This window comes from Poecilia reticulata, chromosome 2 (genome assembly GCF_904066995.2).
Source record: "Poecilia reticulata chromosome 2, P_reticulata-male-v2, whole genome shotgun sequence".
In the NCBI taxonomy this organism is placed as follows: domain Eukaryota; kingdom Metazoa; phylum Chordata; class Actinopteri; order Cyprinodontiformes; family Poeciliidae; genus Poecilia; species Poecilia reticulata.
In genome coordinates, this window is record NC_088831.1 from 45,635,696 (window position 1) to 45,656,690 (window position 20,995).

The window sequence follows — 20,995 nt, forward strand, 5'->3', positions numbered from 1 at the left end:
TTCCACTGGCAAATGTTTTTTTCACCTAAAACATTTGAAACATTTTGTTAGAAGTGAAAAAAATCCACCAGAGGAACTTGAACTGTTTTTAAGATAAATATTAAGGAGTTACTTCCTGATTCCGGATTCTTACTTCGGCCCAGGTAGGTTTCTAAACATGAGGAACGCTGCCCCCTGGTGTTCACACGGTGTAACCGCAGGCGGTTCGGAGACCCCGGATCATCTGGACCTCAGAGCAGAACCTTCTGGTTCCTCTGGGTCTGGTGGAGCCGCAGCCTGCAGCAGGAAGTGACATCACTTTTATTTTAAAGGACCAGTTCAGGGACACGTCGCCTGCTGGGGAAACTTGAACTTTGAGGGAATAAAAGTGATTTCAAGTCTCTGTTCTGGTTCAGAATCTGGATCAGGTTTTATGTGAACAAGCAGAAACGCAGCGTGGAGCTACTGAAGCCAGCAGCAGCTTTTAAAGCTTTATGACGGATTAATGAAAGTTTATTAAAGGAGAAAAACAGGATAAAAATGAACGTCGTTGAACAAAGAGCTGATTTATTGGTTTGTCGTTGAAACGTTTGGCTCCTCAGGGGCAGGAGGGGGGGCGGGGGGCAACGTTAGTATAAAATTTAATAAATTGATTATGAGAATATACATCACATCTGGGGCTGCACAGTGGTGCAGTGGGTAGAGCTGTTGCTTTGCAGAAAGAAGGTTCTGGTTCGATTCCTGTGTGTGTGTGTGTGTGTGTGTGTGTGTGTGTGTTGCCCTGCCACAGACTGGCCACCTGTCCAGGTGACCCGTCCAGGTGACCCCGCCTCTCACCTGGAGCGTCAGCTGGAGGCAGCAGCTCCTCCTGACCCCACAGAGGGACAGGATGTAGAAGACGGACGGACGTCACATCTTTCATATTGTTTATGAAATGCAACAAATCAGGGAGGAAAATATCAGCAAAAGTTGTTTACAAATATTTTAATAGTTTAAAAAAGAAACAAACAGAAAATCAAAAGAGACAAACGTGTAGAGACTGAACTACGTTTCTGACTGGAGGAACCAGAACCGGACCAGAACCCAAACCCAGGAACCAGAACCAGACCAGAACCCAAACCCAGGAACCAGAACCCAAACTCAGGAACCAGAACCAGACCAGAACCCAAACCCAGGAACCAGAACCAGACCAGAACCTAAACCCAGGAACCAGAACCAGACCAGAACCCAAACCCAGGAACCAGAACCAGACCAGAACCTAAACCCAGGAACCAGAACCGGACCAGAACCCAAACCCAGGAACCAGAGGTTCAGTGAATCTGGTGCTGAAGGTGTTTAGATGGATCAGTGAGTCTGAGATTATGTAGGAGGACAGAATGAAAGTAGGACAGTCCAGATGGACGGCCAGGAGGAGGAAGAGGAGGAGGAGATGAAGGTCTCTGTTATTGAGACACAGTGACCTTCATCATCATCATCATCATCCTCTCCTGCTCCCAGTCAGACCAGTTTCACCAGCAGCTGTTTCCAGTTATCAAACTGAAGAGGAATTAAACCTTTTAGAGCTGCAGCTGACGGGATCATTTTCCATGTTCAGGATCCGAAATGATGAAATGATGAAATGATGCTGATTTATGTTTTATGTTTCCATGGAAACACTGTGGTGAGGTTGGTGTACAACAGTAAAGACCATCATATACACACACATATATATATATATATAATTTTAAGTGGCAATGCAGCAATGAATTAATTTAGAATAATTTTTGATATTTATGAATGGAAACTGCAGCATTGACTTTATTTATTTTGTAGTTCAGTACAAAATGTTGTGTGGAAAGTATTAGGATAAATAATGGGTTAGTTAACCCTGGTAATTAGTCTTGTTAGTTACTTTTGATGCTTTCTTGAAGTTTGACTTGTGACTGTTGTGTTTGTTGTAATTTATTCCCAAACCTCATAAAGTCAGAATCTGAACCGGGTCTGAAACATTAAAAGATTAAAATCAGGGTGATGAAGTTTCTACATATGAGTTTCAAATCAAGTTCAGGTTAATGACAAATAACCATCATAAATAATAAACTGGTTTTATTTCATCATTTAGTAAAAAGTTCTTAAATGACTGAAATGCGTTGAGTAGATTTTATTTCCCCACTTTGTCTCATTAATATTCACAGGTTTGATGTTTGATTCCGTTTCATATTTACGGCTCTGGAAAAAATGATCTTTTCTCTGATTTGACTCTTTATAGAAACACGTTGAAGTAAAAGGAACATTGTTGAACTACTGACAAAATGAGAAACAGTCAAAATATCAGAGATGCAGCAGCTTTCAGACGTCAAATAATGAAACAAACAAAACAAACAACAACAAACAAAGTTATATTCATTTAGAAACAACTAAACTAATGTTTTAACTCAGGATGTGTTCAGAAATCAATATTTGGTGGAAAAACCAGGAGTTTCAGTGAAGTGGCTCATTTACTGTCTGTAGTTCTTAACAGGCTGCGCAGTGGTGCAGTGGGTAGAGCTGCTGCCCTGCAGCAAGAAGGTTCTGGGTTCGATTCCCGGTCTTTCTGCATGGAGTCTCCATGTTCTCCCTGTGCATGGTGGGTTTTCTCCAGGTACTCCGGTTTCCTCCCACAGTCCAAAAACATGACTGTCAGGTTAATTGGCCTCTCCAAATTGCCCCTAGGTGTGAGTGTGTGTGTGCATGGTTGTGTGTCTCTGTGTTGCCCTGCGACAGACAGGCGACCCGTCCAGGTGACCTGTCCAGGTGACCTGTCCAGGTGACCTGTCCAGGTGACCCCGCCTCGCCCGGAACATTACCTGGAGAGGCAGCAGCAACTCCTGACCCACTGAGGGACCAGGTGTTAGAAAATGGATGGATGGAGTTCTTAACAGTTTTAGTTGGATTATTTAATTTACTGTTTAAGTATTTAAAACTATTTAATTTCATATGTGAATGTATGTAAATAAGCAGTGAGATTTAGAAAACTGCACCAATGAATAACTTCTCTGGGGCCTCAGCCCTGCCTCTCAGGGGGCCGTGGCCCCCAGATCCTAGAACCGGCCCTGGCGTAGAAAACTAAAATAGAACCAACAAATATTCCATCTAAAATTACATAAAGCACAACAAACAACTTATACAAACTTATCTAGTTGTTTAAAATGTTTATGATGCAAATTAAATAAAGTTTCACATCGATTCTAATGTTTGAACCTGAAATGGTTTCTGAACTTTATGTAAACATTTTAATAAACGTTTTTAAAATACATCTGTGGAAATATGTTAATTATGAGGCCTACAGACCAGCTGTGACGTCACTGGTCCAGAACGTCTCAATAGCATAAATCAGTCATTATGGTAATTTAATGTTTTAACGAAGAAGCGATTATTTCAGATTATTTCTAATTATTTCTGATTATTTCTAATTATTTCTGATTATTTCTAATTATTTCAGATTATTTCTAATTATTTCAGATTATTTCAGATTATTTCTAATTATTTCAGATTATTTCTAATTATTTCTAATTATTTCTATTTATTTCTGATTATTTCTAATTATTTCAGATTATTTCAGATTATTTCTGATTATTTCAGATTATTTCTAATTATTTCAGATTATTTCTAATTATTTCTGATTATTTCTAATTATTTCAGATTATTTCTAATTATTTCAGATTATTTCTAATTATTTCAGATTATTTCTAATTATTTCTATTTATTTCTGATTATTTCTAATTATTTCAGATTATTTCAGATTATTTCTGATTATTTCAGATTATTTCTAATTATTTCAGATTATTTCTAATTATTTCTGATTATTTCTAATTATTTCAGATTATTTCTAATTATTTCAGATTATTTCAGATTATTTCTAATTATTTCAGATTATTTCTAATTATTTCTATTTATTTCTGATTATTTCTAATTATTTCAGATTATTTCAGATTATTTCTGATTATTTCAGATTATTTCTAATTATTTCAGATTATTTCTAATTATTTCTGATTATTTCAGATTATTTCTAATTATTTCTATTTATTTCAGATTATTTCTAATTATTTCTGATTATTTCTAATTATTTCTGATTATTTCTAATTATTTCTATTTATTTCAGGTTATTTCTAATTATTTCAGATTATTTCTAATTATTTCAGATTATTTCTAATTATTTCTATTTATTTCAGATTATTTCTAATTATTTCAGATTATTTCTAATTATTTCAGATTATTTCTAATTATTTCTGATTATTTCTAATTATTTCTATTTATTTCAGATTATTTCTATTTATTTCAGATTATTTCTAATTATTTCAGATTATTTCTAATTATTTCAGATTATTTCTAATTATTTCAGATTATTTCTAATTATTTTAGATTATTTCTAATTATTTCAGATTATTTCTAATTATTTCTATTTATTTCAGATTATTTCTAATTATTTCAGATTATTTCTAATTATTTCAGATTATTTCTAATTATTTCAGATTATTTCTAATTATTTCAGATTATTTCTAATTATTTCAGATTATTTCTAATTATTTCTGATTATTTCAGATTATTTCTAATTATTTCTATTTATTTCAGATTATTTCTATTTATTTCAGATTATTTCTAATTATTTTTAATTATTTCTGATTATTTCTAATTATTTCAGATTATTTCTAATTATTTCAGATTATTTCTAATTATTTCAGATTATTTCTAATTATTTTAGATTATTTCTGATTATTTCTAATTATTTCTGATTATTTCAGATTATTTCTGATTATTTCAGATTATTTCAGATTATTTCTAATTATTTCTATTTATTTCAGATTATTTCTATTTATTTCAGATTATTTCTAATTATTTCAGATTATTTCTAATTATTTCTAATTATTTCAGATTATTTCTAATTATTTCAGATTATTTCTAATTATTTTAGATTATTTCTAATTATTTCAGATTATTTCTATTTATTTCAGATTATTTCTAATTATTTCAGATTATTTCTAATTATTTCAGATTATTTCTAATTATTTCAGATTATTTTTAATTATTTCAGATTATTTCTAATTATTTCTGATTATTTCAGATTATTTCTAATTATTTCTATTTATTTCAGATTATTTCTATTTATTTCAGATTATTTCTAATTATTTCTAATTATTTCTGATTATTTCTAATTATTTCAGATTATTTCTAATTATTTCAGATTATTTCTAATTATTTCAGATTATTTCTAATTATTTTAGATTATTTCTGATTATTTCTAATTATTTCTGATTATTTCAGATTATTTCTGATTATTTCAGATTATTTCAGATTATTTCTAATTATTTCAGATTATTTCTAATTATTTCAGATTATTTCTAATTATTTCAGATTATTTCTAATTATTTCTATTTATTTCAGATTATTTCTAATTATTTCAGATTATTTCTAATTATTTCAGATTATTTCTAATTATTTCAGATTATTTCTAATTATTTCAGATTATTTCTAATTATTTCTGATTATTTCAGATTATTTCTAATTATTTCTATTTATTTCAGATTATTTCTATTTATTTCAGATTATTTCTAATTATTTCAGATTATTTCTAATTATTTTAGATTATTTCTAATTATTTCAGATTATTTCTAATTATTTCTATTTATTTCAGATTATTTCTAATTATTTCAGATTATTTCTAATTATTTCAGATTATTTCTAATTATTTCAGATTATTTCTAATTATTTTAGATTATTTCTAATTATTTCAGATTATTTCTAATTATTTCTATTTATTTCAGATTATTTCTAATTATTTCAGATTATTTCTAATTATTTCAGATTATTTCTAATTATTTCTGATTATTTCTAATTATTTCAGATTATTTCTAATTATTTCAGATTATTTCTAATTATTTCTGATTATTTCAGATTATTTCTAATTATTTCTATTTATTTCAGATTATTTCTATTTATTTCAGATTATTTCTAATTATTTCTAATTATTTCTGATTATTTCTAATTATTTCAGATTATTTCTAATTATTTCAGATTATTTCTAATTATTTCAGATTATTTCTAATTATTTTAGATTATTTCTGATTATTTCTAATTATTTCTGATTATTTCTAATTATTTCTGATTATTTCTAATTATTTCAGATTATTTCTAATTATTTTAGATTATTTCTGATTATTTCTAATTATTTCAGATTATTTCTGATTATTTCTGATTATTTCAGATTATTTCTAATTATTTCAGATTATTTCTAATTATTTCTGATTATTTCAGATTATTTCAGATTATTTCTGATCTCGGCTCGTTTTGTCTCTGATAAAATAAAAATCTGCTGAAAACTGTTTATAGAGAATGAAAGATAAACATGGAAAAATGAGAGGAACATGAAACTATTCCAGAATCTCCACCTGAGTCCAGGTTCTGCTCTGGTTTCCTCCATCAGAACCATCAGAACCGGTTCGGCCCGATCTGCTGCAGTCCGGCGCGGTGCCAGAACCAGGCATGAAGTTCTGTTCATCCACTGTTTTCCAGAACCAAAATGTTCTGATGGGATTCTGTTGGACTTTTCGCACCATGAGCAGAAACCAAATCACCTAAAATAAAGATATTAACTCCTTTATTATTTATTTTAATTAGATAAACTTTGTTCTGCTGGATTCAACACATTAAATAACTGAGCTGGTCCTGTTTGGACCTCCATCTGCCCATCAGAACCACCGGTCAGAATCTAACCGGGTCACATGGACTTCATCCGATCCACTTATTCTGATACAATCCCAGTTATTTTCTCTGACGTTCAGCTCAGAGTGATGATGGTTCTGACCCAGAAACATCCAGAACCTCCTGGGACTAACCGGCTTCTCCTTGATCTCAGCTGGAGGACTTCCTGTTTCCTGTCCAATCAGAGGCCAGAGAGCAGAGGGACACGCCCACTCCCAGTAGCACCGACTGATAAAGGAGGAGTAGTGCTGTGGGCTCCTGCTGCCCAGAGGAGGTAGAAATCACCATAGCAACCAGTGACTTAGGCTGAATCACCATAGCAACCAGTGACTTATGCTTAATCACCATAGCAACCAGTGACTTACGCTGAATCACCATAGCAACCAGTGACTTACGCTGAATCACCATAGCAACCAGTGACTTACGCTGAATCACCATAGCAACCAGTGACTTACGCTGAATCACCATAGCAACCAGTGACTTACGCTGAATCACCATAGCAACCAGTGACTTACGCTGAATCACCATAGCAACCAGTGACTTACGCTGAATCACCATAGCAACCAGTGACTTATGCTGAATCACCATAGCAACCAGTGACTTACGCTGAATCACCATAGCAACCAGTGACTTACGCTGAATCACCATAGCAACCAGTGACTCAGCAGGTCCGACTTCAGCTCTGGTTAAACTCAGGAGAACAAATTTCTGTCTGTTGAAGCGTTTAATAAAAACAGCAGGAAAACATGGAGGACGGGTCCGGATGGGATTCATCCCAGCAGAACCTGCATGTTGAAAAGCTCAGAGTCATTAAACCAGACCCAGTTCTGGTTCTGGTTCTGGATTCTTTCTGGACCTTCAGTTCTGGTCGTGTTCCTTCAGCTGCACGTCCTGAAGCAGGTCAGGCCCAGTTTACTGCTAATAACAATAATAATAATAATAATAATAATAATAATAATAATAATAACAATAATAATAACAATAATAGTAATAATAGTAATTAAACATTTTAAGTATCTCTCCTGGTTGCTGAACAGTTAAAAACCAACATAAAAAAAAATCAACGAATAGAAGTGAAATAAAAATGATAAAAAAATCCCATCAGCATAAACTAAGAATATGCTAATCTAAAATATTGATCGGATTAAAACTGAGCTGTGATGCAGAGACGCAGCCGCCATCTTGTGAGTGGCGTTTTGGCAGCGTGACGCCGACCTGCTGGAGGTTCTGGTTCTGGTTCTGTGATGGAAATAAAGACGAACTTCAGAATTAATAAAAACTTAAACGAGTTTCTGTGAATCCCCCAGCGGCTCCGTCACGTTGCTATGGTTACCGATTAATTCACGCATGTTTACGATTAAACCTTCAAACTAAATAAACACAAAGACATAAAAAACACGGTTACAGGCTGGAACGCCATCCCGTTACCACGGTAACAGGATGCTGGCTGCGATGCTCACTGCCACCTCCGTCTCTGAGCGACGCGATGAAGGTCACATGATGCTCAGCCTCCTCTTCATCAGCCCGCCCTCGGCACCGGATTCTGTAGCGCACAGAGACGTTACTGTCACCGAGCCGATGACATCACTTCCTGCTCCAGCTTACATTTCCTCATGTTCCAGTTTAACAGTCCGAGTCGCGGAGCGGCGCTTACTGCTGGGAACGTTGTGGGAGAGACTCCGAGTCCGGACCGGGATCGCCGACTGCAAACAGAGCAAAGGTCAGAGCAGAGGTCAGATCAGAGGTCAGATCAAAGGTCAGATCAAAGGTCAGAGCAAAGGTCAGAGCAGAGGTCGGAGCAAAGGTCAGAGCAGAGGTCAGATCAGAGGTCAGATCAAAGGTCAGATCAAAGGTCAGAGCAAAGGTCAGAGCAGAGGTCAGAGCAGAGGTCAGATCAGAGGTCAGATCAAAGGTCAGAGCAGAGGTCAGAGCAAAGGTCAGAGCAGAGGTCAGAGCAGAGGTCACAGCAGAGGTCAGAGCAGAGGTCAGAGCAGAGGTCACAGCAGAGGTCAGAGCAGAGGTCAGAGCAAAGGTCAGAGCAGAGGTCAGAGCAGAGGTCAGAGCAAAGGTCAGATCAGAGGTCAGATCAAAGGTCAGATCAGAGGTCAGAGCAAAGGTCAGAGCAGAGGTCAGAGCAGAGGTCAGAGCAAAGGTCAGAGCAGAGGTCAGAGCAGAGGTCAGAGCAAAGGTCAGATCAGAGGTCAGATCAAAGGTCAGATCAGAGGTCAGAGCAAAGGTCAGAGCAGAGGTCAGAGTTCACCCAGAGCTTCTGGCTGAACGTCTGAGCTGGAGGAGAAGAAGAAACTAAAAGTATATGAGGAAAAAATAATGATAATATGAGAATAAAGTCATAATATGAAAACAAAGATGTAATATTATCAAAATATTGTAACAATTTGAGAATAAAAAAATGAGAAAAGTCAATAAAATGCAAATGAAGATGCAATAAGAAAAACATCATAATAAATGTAATAAAGTTATAATATTAACACGAGCAGCTGATCATCTAGTTATGTTATAATCTGGATTTTATTTTCCCTCAGCATCAAATGATCAGCAGCAGGAAATTAAAACGTTTATTTAGAATAAACTGAGGTGCTTTAATTATAAGGTTTATAGAATTAAAGTTTAATATTTTCTTCTGTTAATATTATAACATAAAACACATTTTCTTAGTCATAAACTGGTGATGTCATGTTTACCAGCTCAAAGACTATGTGACCTTTAATGACCTTCAGTGACCTTTAATGATCTTCAGTGACCTTTAATGACCTTTAATGACCTTCAGTGACCTTTAATGACCTTCAGTGACCTTACCCTCCTCCTGCGGTCTGTTGGACCTCCAGCGGTGCTCAGCGCAGCGATCCGATCCTCGATGTAGGAAACCTGAGAAGAAACAGCTTCATTAGCAGATCCGGGTTTGAGCGGCACTGTGACCCGGTTCTGATCCATTCTGACCCGTTCGGACCCGTTCTGACCCATTCAAACCTGTTCTGACACAGTTCTGATCTGTTCCGACCCGTTCTGACCCATTCGGACCCGTTCTGACCCAGTTGGACCCGTTCTGACCCGTTCCGACCCATTCCGACCTGTTCTGACCCGTTCGGACCTGGCTCTGGGCGCTCTGCACGTCGGCGGCCGCCTGAGCCACTCTGTCCTCCAGCTCCAGCAGTAAGGAGGCGGAGCCTCTGCAGGCGGAGCCTCTGCAGGCGGAGCCTCTGCAGGCGGTTCCGGGCGGCTCCAGCGGGGGGCGCTGCTGCGAGTCGGGGCTCGGTGGGAGGCGGTCGGCCTGCAGCAGAAGCAGTTTAAACGTTAATAAGTGGCTCTAATTTGTATTTACCAACTTATTTCATTTCCCTTTTGTAACCTGCACAAAATAATCAACCCGTATTTTATTTTGGCGGGTCAAACTGACAGCACACTTTAAGATCCGGGTCACAGGTGACTCGGATCTCAATTGCTGTTGCTGCTGTCGCTGTGGCTAGCTGTTCATCTTGGCGTCTTCTAAACATCTGGAAGAATAAGACTGGATCGAGCCTTATTAACACGGCCGAAGGACTAAATTGGGTGTTTTCTGTCGACCGCTCGACGGTGAGTCGTTGATTTACGTACTTTGTTAGTTTTTCAGAAATAGAAATGCAGTGGCGACACGCCCACTCAATTTGTGTATTAGTGATTAAAAAATGGTCTTATTAATTAAAAGGTCATTTCCTTTTTGTTAATTTTGTGGCCGAATAGATCATATAACCTTAAAATGTTAAATAGGCCTTTTGATTTTTGTAGATTCGTCCTTTTAGGATAGTTTGTTACTTTTCATTAATTTTTGTAGACGGCCTATAGAACTCTGGGGTTGCTTAATTTCTTGGGAGTTGCGCAACAAACTAAAAGAGAAAAAACAATTGTTTATTGAAAATGATATGAAAGTCAATTAAGTTTAATTGACTCTGTCAATTAAACTTGGATACAATTTGAAAGTGCACTTTAATTTGATCTGTAAACTTGATCGCGATCTTTAACTTGAAATTCATTTGAAAGATTTCTGAGAAATACTTGATGGATATAGCTTTTTTTTATTGTAATTATTGAATGTTTGGTTAATTTGGATAACAGTTTAACCCTGTTTAACCGTGAAAGTTAATTTGTTTTCTTTTTATTTATGACCTTATTTAGGTCAGGTTTTTTTTCCACCCCCTGTGTCAACCCAGGATGGCGAGCTACCCGGATCACCGCAGCTTTGCGGTAGGACTTAAATGAACCAAACTACTTCATGCATTCTGGATCTAATGCCCTGGATCATGGACTAAAAACAGTTGGATTATTGATTGATGGACCATTAATCACCTTGGATTCACGAAAGGACTTAAAATAGAAAAAAACGCTTGGGTGTCATCAGGGTTTATTGTTTTCTTGTTTTTTGTTGTTTTTCTTCTTTGTTGTGTCTTTCGGTTATATTCATAGAAAATCACTGTTATTATAAATATTATTATTATTGAATATCTTCCTAAATATATGCAAGAATATACACTTGAATACAATAACTTGAACGTGCTTTTTGTCTGATGGTGTTTTATTCACACACACGGGCTCCATAGCCGAACCTATCTGAGTGCCTGTTATTAGAATTGGCCGTAGTCAGGCGCCTAGCCTTAATTAGCGTTACACTTTCATATCAATAAAGTTTTTCTGAATTTGAACTGAACTGACTTTTGCATAAAATACATAAATTAAAGTTTTTCTTTAATCTGTAGTTTTCTGTAAAATCTAAAGGAAGTGACACAGCAGCTGGTCAAACTGGTCAAACTGGTTTTACTGGTGGAGCAGCAGAACATTTCACTGCTGCTTTATTTTCTCATTACGTTTTTATTTTCTGTTTTTCTGTCAGATAATAATGAGATAAACAAACGTCATGACGCCGGACGTTCTGCGTCTGGAGCCGACCGAACCTTCAGATCCTCCTCCAGCCTGGTCCTGGTTCTGGTCCTGGTTCTGTTGGGGATCCGGCCCGCCTCGTCCTCCTCAGAGCTCAGGCTCTGGTCGCTGATGTTGTGGGTCAGCTGGTGCAGCTTCAGCCGCAGCTGCTGCTCCTCCAGCTCCTCTTCCTCCCACTGAGGAAGACGAGGAGGAGACGGACTCTGGGCGGTTCTGACGTCCTGCAGAACCAGAACAGAAACACCAGAACCTGTAAATCCAACCAAACTCTGGCTTTGACCGATTTCATATAAATAAAAATACAGCATTTAATGATTAATCATCATAAAAATAACCTATAAACGTGTTTCAGTCACATTCTGTGGCCACTAACGCGTCACAGAATCCACCATCAGCTGATGATGAATCCAACATGGCCGACCGCCCCGCCCTCCGACTGCAGACTCAGATAAACCCTACAGAACAACACGACTGACGCATTTGTCTAAAAACAACTTTGGAGAAAATTACAATTGATCACCTAAAAAAAAATTAAATAAAATTTACACTATTTTTTTCTTACCTTTTTTTTATGCCTTAAGAAAATCAAAAGAAAAAAAAGGAAAAAAATCCTGATAGGAATAAATTAGATTAAAATAAATTAAATACATCAATAAAATAAAATAATTAAATTAATAATAGAAAAATAAATTAAATAAAACATGAAATAATGTAAAAAAAAAAAGAATAATGTAAAATAACATAACTTATGAAGTTACAGCAGCCAGTTTAAATCCAGACTCTTAAAGTCTGAACCTCTAGAACTGAAGTCACCATTTAATAAAACAAAGTTTTTATATTTACACTGAAACCATCAGCATTAACACCTGAATCTCATTTTTCATGATTCCCATGAAGACGAGGTGAGAACCGGATCAGAACCGCAGCAGAGAACCAGAGCAGAACCTTTAGAGGTTCTGAAGTTAAACCAGATTTTAGAGAAATGTCCTGATCAGAAGCAGACACCATGAAGCTGCTGCTGCAGTGAACGGCCACCAGGGGGCAGCGCAGACACTTCTGATCAGGACACAGACTGTCCTGATAAGGACACAGACTGTCCTGATCAGGACACAGACTGTCCTGATCTGGACACAGACTGTCCTGATCAGGACACAGACTGTCCTGCGTCTCCAGCAGGAGAGTCTGAGCAGACCAGCTGCTGCTGCAGTGAACGGCCACCAGGGGGCAGCGCAGACACTTCACTCACAATTTAAAACATTTTCCATTAATTTAGAGAAAATTTCATTACATTTAACAACCAAACAGGAACCAGCAGTGTGCCGACAGCCAGGCCTGGCATTTATATCTGTGCATTGATTGGTTAAAGCTGGTTTCCAGGCAACAAGAGTTTACCTTCCTGTTAGCCGACGTCACTTTCTGCTCCAAGCAGCTCAGCAGCGTCTCAATGGCCGACATTCGCTTGTTCAGGTCACCGATCTACAGAAAGCAGGAGCAGAATGAGGAGAAATCTCTACACGGTTGAAACACGTTTACAGAACCCATCAGAACCGGACCTGGAAACCCTGGAGAACCTTCAGGCTCACCTGAACCCATCAAACTAAAGGTTAGCTGGAGTTATTATCCTTGGACCTAAAGGGGAACAATCTAGACCTGCAGCTCTAGAGTTATAGATCTAGAGTCAGTTGTTCCAGCTGTAAACCAGAGATCAGGCTGACCTCTGACCTCTGACCTGAGCCTCCAGAGCCACATAAAGACGGTTCCAAAGTGGGCCTTCTACCAGCTGCAGAACATTTCTAACGTCTCAGATCAGAGAAACTCATCCAGACTCTAAATCCTGCTGGTAGTTAATAATCACTGAAGGTTTGGCACCACGACACAGATCTGCTGTTGGATCAACCTGACAGACCAGAACCAGAACCAGGACCAGAACCAGAACCAGGACCAGACATGGAGAATTTGGTTCGTTTTCAATGTGTCCACTTCCTGCTCCAGAAGCAGGAAGTGGACCACAGCGCAGGGCATTCTGGGTAAGTACAACCAAAGCTAACATGCTAGCCTCGCGTTAGCAGCAGAAATGGCTCCTGGTCTTTGGCCAAAGACTGAAGAGAAATCCTAAACCTGCTAAAATCCGATGCCTCCATTTTGTTTCCATCTGGTGAAGAAGGAAGCCGTGCTGAGCGATCCAACAGAACCGGGTCTACCGGACCATGAGGCAGGAAATACCCGGCGATTCCTCCAGGTATCACTCAGACCTGACAGTCGAACTGTCGTCCTCCATGAAGGATGTGCAGGTCGTCCTGTAATCGGCCTCCTGCTGTTTAGTGTTTGGTTTTTCATGGTTTCTCTTGTGTAGCTTTGCCCTCGTTTGTTTGGCTTGTTGTGTAATCAGAGCGTAACTCTGCTGACTCCTGGTCCTCGGTTGGTCAGACAGGACTGGAACGCTGACATGTCGTCTCCTCCGGCGGCGCCGCCTGCAGGTCGTCTGAGGGAAGCTGGAGGCCTCGGCGGCCAAACGCTGCCGCCTGACGGCCACATGTCTGGATGTTCCCCAGCATCCTGTTTGGGTCTCCGCGATGTCAGACTATATCAGCCGTCTGTGACCTTTAAGTGACCTTCAAGGCTGCTGTTGACTCCAGGACCTGGGACTCGTGTGCGGAGCGCGTCCCGGTTCCCATGGTTACGCCATTGTGTGCATTCCTGGGTGTTTGGATGAAGCCTGAGGGTGTTGTGACGTCATGAGCAGCGCTGGCGGGTCGGGATGCTGTGAGCCACGAACAGACGCTGATGTCACGACTCTGGCCTGATCCCGCAGCTGCCTCCTCTTCATCGGACCGACGGCCTCTTCATCGGCCCGCAGCTGCCTCCTCTTCATCGGACCGACGGCCCGCAGCTGCCTCCTCTTCATCGGACCGACGGCCTCTTCATCGGCCCGCAGCTGCCTCCTCTTCATCGGACCGGCGGCCCGCAGCTGCCTCCTCTTCATCGGACCGACGGCCAGCAGCTGCCTCCTCTTCATCGGACCGGCGGCCCGCAGCTGCCTCCTCTTCATCGGACCGACGGCCAGCAGCTGCCTCCTCTTCATCGGACCGGCGGCCCGCAGCTCCCTCCTCTTCATCAGACCGACGGCCTCTTCATCGGCCCGCAGCTGCCTCCTCTTCATCGGACCGACGGCCCGCAGCTGCCTCCTCTTCATCAGACCGACGGCCTCTTCATCGGCCAGCAGCTGCCTCCTCTTCATCGGACCGGCGGCCCGCAGCTCCCTCCTCTTCATCAGACCGACGGCCTCTTCATCGGCCAGCAGCTGCCTCCTCTTCATCGGACCGGCGGCCAGCAGCTGCCTCCTCTTCATCGGACCGACGGCCAGCAGCTGCCTCCTCTTCATCGGACCGGCGGCCCGCAGCTCCCTCCTCTTCATCAGACCGACGGCCTCTTCATCGGCCCGCAGCTGCCTCCTCTTCATCGGACCGACGGCCCGCAGCTGCCTCCTCTTCATCGGCCTGCAGCTCCCTCCTCTTCATCGGACCGACGGCCAGCAGCTGCCTCCTCTTCATCGGACCGGCGGCCAGCAGCTGCCTCCTCTTCATCGGACCGACGGCCAGCAGCTGCCTCCTCTTCATCGGACCGACGGCCAGCAGCTGCCTCCTCTTCATCGGACCGGCGGCCCGCAGCTCCCTCCTCTTCATCAGACCGACGGCCTCTTCATCGGCCCGCAGCTGCCTCCTCTTCATCGGACCGACGGCCCGCAGCTGCCTCCTCTTCATCGGCCTGCAGCTCCCTCCTCTTCATCGGACCGACGGCCAGCAGCTGCCTCCTCTTCATCGGACCGACGGCCAGCAGCTGCCTCCTCTTCATCGGACCGACGGCCAGCAGCTGCCTCCTCTTCATCGGACCGGCGGCCAGCAGCTGCCTCCTCTTCATCGGACCGGCGGCCCGCAGCTCCCTCCTCTTCATCGGACCGACGGCCTCTTCATCGGCCCGCAGCTGCCTCCTCTTCATCGGCCTGCAGCTCCCTCCTCTTCATCGGACCGGCGGCCAGCAGCTGCCTCCTCTTCATCGGACCGACGGCCAGCAGCTGCCTCCTCTTCATCGGACCGACGGCCAGCAGCTGCCTCCTCTTCATCGGACCGACAGCCAGCAGCTGCCTCCTCTTCATCGGACCGACGGCCAGCAGCTGCCTCCTCTTCATCGGACCGGCGGCCCGCAGCTCCCTCCTCTTCATGGGACCGACGGCCTCTTCATTGGCCTGCAGCTCCCTCCTCTTCATCGGACCGACGGCCTCTTCATTGGCCAGCAGCTGCCTCCTCTTCATCGGACCGACGGCCCGCAGCTGCCTCCTCTTCATCGGACCGACGGCCCGCAGCTGCCTCCTCTTCATCGGCCTGCAGCTCCCTCCTCTTCATCGGACCGGCGGCCCGCAGCTGCCTCCTCTTCATCGGACCGACGGCCCGCAACTGCCTCCTCTTCATCAAACCGACGGCCTCTTCATCGGCCCGCAGCTGCCTCCTCTTCATCGGACCGACGGCCAGCAGCTGCCTCCTCTTCATCGGACCGACGGCCCGCAGCTGCCTCCTCTTCATCGGACTGACGGCCCGCAGCTGCCTCCTCTTCATCGGACCGACGGCCAGCAGCTGCCTCCTCTTCATCGGACCGGCGGCCAGCAGCTGCCTCCTCTTCATCGGACCGACGGCCAGCAGCTGCCTCCTCTTCATCGGACCGGCGGCCAGCAGCTGCCTCCTCTTCATCGGACCGACGGCCCGCAGCTGCCTCCTCTTCATCGGACCGACGGCCAGCAGCTGCCTCCTCTTCATCGGACCGGCGGCCAGCAGCTGCCTCCTCTTCATCAAACCGACGGCCTCTTCATCGGCCCGCAGCTGCCTCCTCTTCATCGGACCGGCGGCCAGCAGCTGCCTCCTCTTCATCGGACCGACGGCCAGCAGCTGCCTCCTCTTCATCAAACCGACGGCCTCTTCATCGGCCCGCAGCTGCCTCCTCTTCATCGGACCGACGGCCAGCAGCTGCCTCCTCTTCATCGGACCGACGGCCCGCAGCTGCCTCCTCTTCATCGGACCGACGGCCAGCAGCTGCCTCCTCTTCATCGGACCGGCGGCCCGCAGCTGCCTCCTCTTCATCGGCCAGCAGCTGCCTCCTCTTCATCGGACCGGCGGCCCGCAGCTCCCTCCTCTTCATCGGACCGACGGCCCGCAGCTGCCTCCTCTTCATCGGCCTGCAGCTCCCTCCTCTTCATCGGACCGGCGGCCCGCAGCTGCCTCCTCTTCATCGGACCGGCGGCCCGCAGCTCCCTCCTCTTCATCGGACCGACGGCCCGCAGCTGCCTCCTCTTCATCGGCCTGCAGCTCCCTCCTCTTCATCGGACCGGCGGCCCGCAGCTGCCTCCTCTTCATCGGACCGGCGGCCCGCAGCTCCCTCCTCTTCATCGGACCGGCGGCCCGCAGCTGCCTCCTCTTCATCGGCCAGCAGCTGCCTCCTCTTCATCGGACCGACGGCCCGCAGCTGCCTCCTCTTCATCGGCCAGCAGCTGCCTCCTCTTCATCGGACCGACGGCCAGCAGCTGCCTCCTCTTCATCGGACCGACGGCCAGCAGCTGCCTCCTCTTCATCGGACCGGCGGCCAGCAGCTGCCTCCTCTTCATCAAACCGACGGCCTCTTCATCGGCCCGCAGCTGCCTCCTCTTCATCGGACCGACGGCCAGCAGCTGCCTCCTCTTCATCAAACCGACGGCCTCTTCATCGGCCCGCAGCTGCCTCCTCTTCATCGGACCGACGGCCAGCAGCTGCCTCCTCTTCATCGGACCGACGGCCCGCAGCTGCCTCCTCTTCATCGGACGGACGGCCAGCAGCTGCCTCCTCTTCATCGGACCGACGGCCAGCAGCTGCCTCCTCTTCATCGGACCGACGGCCCGCAGCTGCCTCCTCTTCATCGGACGGACGGCCCGCAGCTGCCTCCTCTTCATCGGACTGACGGCCAGCAGCTGCCTCCTCTTCATCGGACCAGCGGCCCGCAGCTGCCTCCTCTTCATCGGACCGGCGGCCCGCAGCTGCCTCCTCTTCATCGGACCGACGGCCCGCAGCTGCCTCCTCTTCATCGGCCCGCAGCTGCCTCCTCTTCATCGGACCGACGGCCCGCAGCTGCCTCCTCTTCATCGGACCGACGGCCCGCAGCTGCCTCCTCTTCATCGGACCGACGGCCCGCAGCTGCCTCCTCTTCATCGGCCAGCAGCTGCCTCCTCTTCATCGGACCGACGGCCCGCAGCTGCCTCCTCTTCATCGGCCAGCAGCTGCCTCCTCTTCATCGGACCGACGGCCAGCAGCTGCCTCCTCTTCATCGGACCGACGGCCCGCAGCTGCCTCCTCTTCATCGGACCGGCGGCCCGCAGCTGCCTCCTCTTCATCGGCCAGCAGCTGCCTCCTCTTCATCGGACCGACGGCCCGCAGCTGCCTCCTCTTCATCGGCCAGCAGCTGCCTCCTCTTCATCGGACCGACGGCCAGCAGCTGCCTCCTCTTCATCGGACCGGCGGCCAGCAGCTGCCTCCTCTTCATCGGACCGGCGGCCAGCAGCTGCCTCCTCTTCATCGGACCGACGGCCAGCAGCTGCCTCCTCTTCATCAAACCGACGGCCTCTTCATCGGCCCGCAGCTGCCTCCTCTTCATCGGACCGACGGCCCGCAGCTGCCTCCTCTTCATCGGACCGACGGCCAGCAGCTGCCTCCTCTTCATCGGACCGACGGCCCGCAGCTGCCTCCTCTTCATCGGACGGACGGCCAGCAGCTGCCTCCTCTTCATCGGACCGGCGGCCAGCAGCTGCCTCCTCTTCATCGGACCGGCGGCCCGCCTGTGCTCCAGGTCCAACATGTTTACTGAGCTGTTACCCAATGTGGAAAATCTGATGAAAGTCTTCAAGGAATCCAAACACCTTTAGATGCTCAGTAAACGCCTCCGGCTCCAACCAGAACCAGAACCAGAACCAGAACCAGAACCAGAACTCTAAATGAGTATCCAGTCCATTAACAGTTTGTGATTAAGCAAAAACTGAGAAATGAAGAAATGTATCCAGTTTCTGTTTTAGCATCTTTAAGGAAAACCCACAGATACTCACTGAGGTGAATGTTGGGCTTTGGGGAGAACATTCCAGAAACTCCATGTTTTCCTGCTTTATCTGCTCCAGAACCGGTTTGGATCCTGTTGGATCACCCAACCGGGTCAAAGCTTCAACCAGACATGAAGCTTGGAGGTTTAAAAGTTCAGCTCTGGTTTCCTCTGATCAGTTTTCCACATGCTCCCTGAAGCTAGCTGGAAAGCTAGCAGCGCTAACACTAAAGCACCATCCCAACCAGGTACTTAGCAGGAGCTAACCCTAAAGCACCATCCCAACCAGGTACTTAGCAGGAGCTAACGCTAAAGCACCATCCCAACCAGGTACTTAGCAGGAGCTAACGCTAAAGCACCATCCCAACCAGGTACTTAGCAGGAGCTAACGCTAAAGCACCATCCCAACCAGGTACTTAGCAGGAGCTAACCCTAAAGCACCATCCCAACCAGGTACTTAGCAGGAGCTAACGCTAAAGCACCATCCCAACCAGGTACTTAGCAGGAGCTAACGCTAAAGTGTTGAATATGATCAGGGGAAAAGGAGCTGCAACATAAATATCTCCAAAATAAGAGCATGAATATAAACATCTAATTATTTGACAAGAACTAAAGCAGCAACAATGATAATGAACTTAATTTAACTAAATGTTTACAAAACAACCAATAAATTGACCTGGGAATGAGCTACGGGGAGCTAAAGTTAGGAAACGGCTAAGCGCTAAATGGCTCATTAGCTCTGCTGTTAGCAGATTAACCCTTTAGCAGCAGATGAACACCAACATGTCTGACCTCCCTTCAGTTTCAGGGAACAATAAGAATCCAAAGGTTTTCCGGCCGACGCTGATCATGTACGGAGCCGAAACGCTGCCAAAACAAAAGCCTGTAAAACCAAACAGGATTCATTGGTGATCAAAGTGATCGGCTCCATCTGCTGGATGATTACTGGACCTGCGGCGCCGCGCCGGCTGAGCTCAGGCTCTCCTGAGACGTGTGGCTGCCCGGGTCCGGGTGGGACCGGTACGCCGGGACCTGGGGGCAAAGGTCGTCCTCGGCCTCGGAGTCGTCCAGGCTGGGCAGGAAGCTGCTGCCGCCCCGCAGGCCGATGCTGCCGCTGCCGCAGGACGAGTAGCTGAGCCGGGACGCGGAGCGGAACGGGGCGGTCCGGGCCTCCGCATACGCCATTTCATCTGGACACACAGAGGAGTCCGGTCATGACCTTTGACCTGCTGGCTGAGCCCGTAGAGTCTGAAGCTCTGGGTTCTGAGCTTCACGCTCTGGCATTGGGCCGGACCTGCTGGGACCTCCCAGTACTGGACCCGGTTCTGGAGCAAAAACACTGACAGCCATAATCTGAATGATTTAATCTGTCATGAAAGAGAAAACAGGGATTCATTCATTCATTCATTTTCATTCATTCATTCATTCATTCATTCATTCATCAATCTAAATATTTAGGTAAACTAAAAATTTAGTTTAAAGCTAAATATTCATTTATCAAACTGAAAACTTAAAATATTTAGTCTGAGGTTAAATAATTAATAAGGGAGAAAATGACTGAGATTATAAACGAAATATTTAGTTTGAAAAAATAATAAAAAATAAGAAAAATAAGAAAAAATAAGAAAAATAAAAATATTAAAAATAAGAAAAAAATAAGAAAAATAATAAATAAGAAAAATAAGAAAAATAAAAATATTAAAAATAAGAAAAAAATAAGAAAAATAATAAATAAGAAAAATAATAAAAAATAAAAATATTAAAAATAAGAAAAATATTAAAAATAAGAAAAATAATGCCCAGTTTTACCTTTACTAACGGGTTAAATAACCCTGGGACCAAACTGGGACCAAACTGGGACCAAACTGGGACCAAACTGGGACCAAACGGGGACCAAACTGGGACCAAATGGGCCAAACTGGGACCAAACTGGGACCAAACGGGTCAAACTGGGACCAAATGGGCCAAACTGGTCAAACTAGGACCAAACTGGGACCAAACTGGGACCAAATGGGCCAAACTGGGACCAAACGGGTCAAACTGGGACCAAACTGGGACCAAACTGGGACCAAACGGGGACCAAACTGGGACCAAATGGGCCAAACTGGTCAAACTGGGACCAAACTGGGACCAAACGGGTCAAACTGGGACCAAATGGGCCAAACTGGTCAAACTAGGACCAAACTGGGACCAAACTGGGACCAAATGGGCCAAACTGGGACCAAACGGGTCAAACTGGGACCAAACTGGGACCAAACTGGGACCA

At 44.4% G+C, this 20,995-nt stretch overlaps 1 protein-coding gene across 3 annotated transcripts in view; it reads right to left on the reverse strand.

Moving 5' to 3' along the window:
- Positions 1-6,575: 6,575 nt before the first annotated feature.
- Positions 6,576-20,995, reverse strand: part of mlphb (melanophilin b) — a 26,754-nt gene continuing 12,334 nt past the window's right edge. Inside the window, exons 8-15 of one of the 3 annotated variants that reach the window (XM_081604805.1) lie at positions 19,681-19,919; positions 13,018-13,101; positions 11,640-11,846; positions 9,906-9,985; positions 9,806-9,875; positions 9,514-9,582; positions 8,351-8,399; positions 6,576-8,239 (exon numbers count right to left, since the gene is read on the reverse strand). In XM_081604805.1, coding sequence (XP_081460931.1) covers positions 8,190-8,239; positions 8,351-8,399; positions 9,514-9,582; positions 9,806-9,875; positions 9,906-9,985; positions 11,640-11,846; positions 13,018-13,101; positions 19,681-19,919 — 848 coding nt within the window. In that variant the 3' untranslated portion in view covers positions 6,576-8,189. Of the gene's footprint in view, positions 8,240-8,350; positions 8,400-9,513; positions 9,583-9,805; positions 9,986-11,599; positions 11,847-13,017; positions 13,102-19,680; positions 19,920-20,995 lie in introns of those variants that run through there. The other 2 variants (XM_081604804.1, XM_081604806.1) reach the window with 2 other exon arrangements.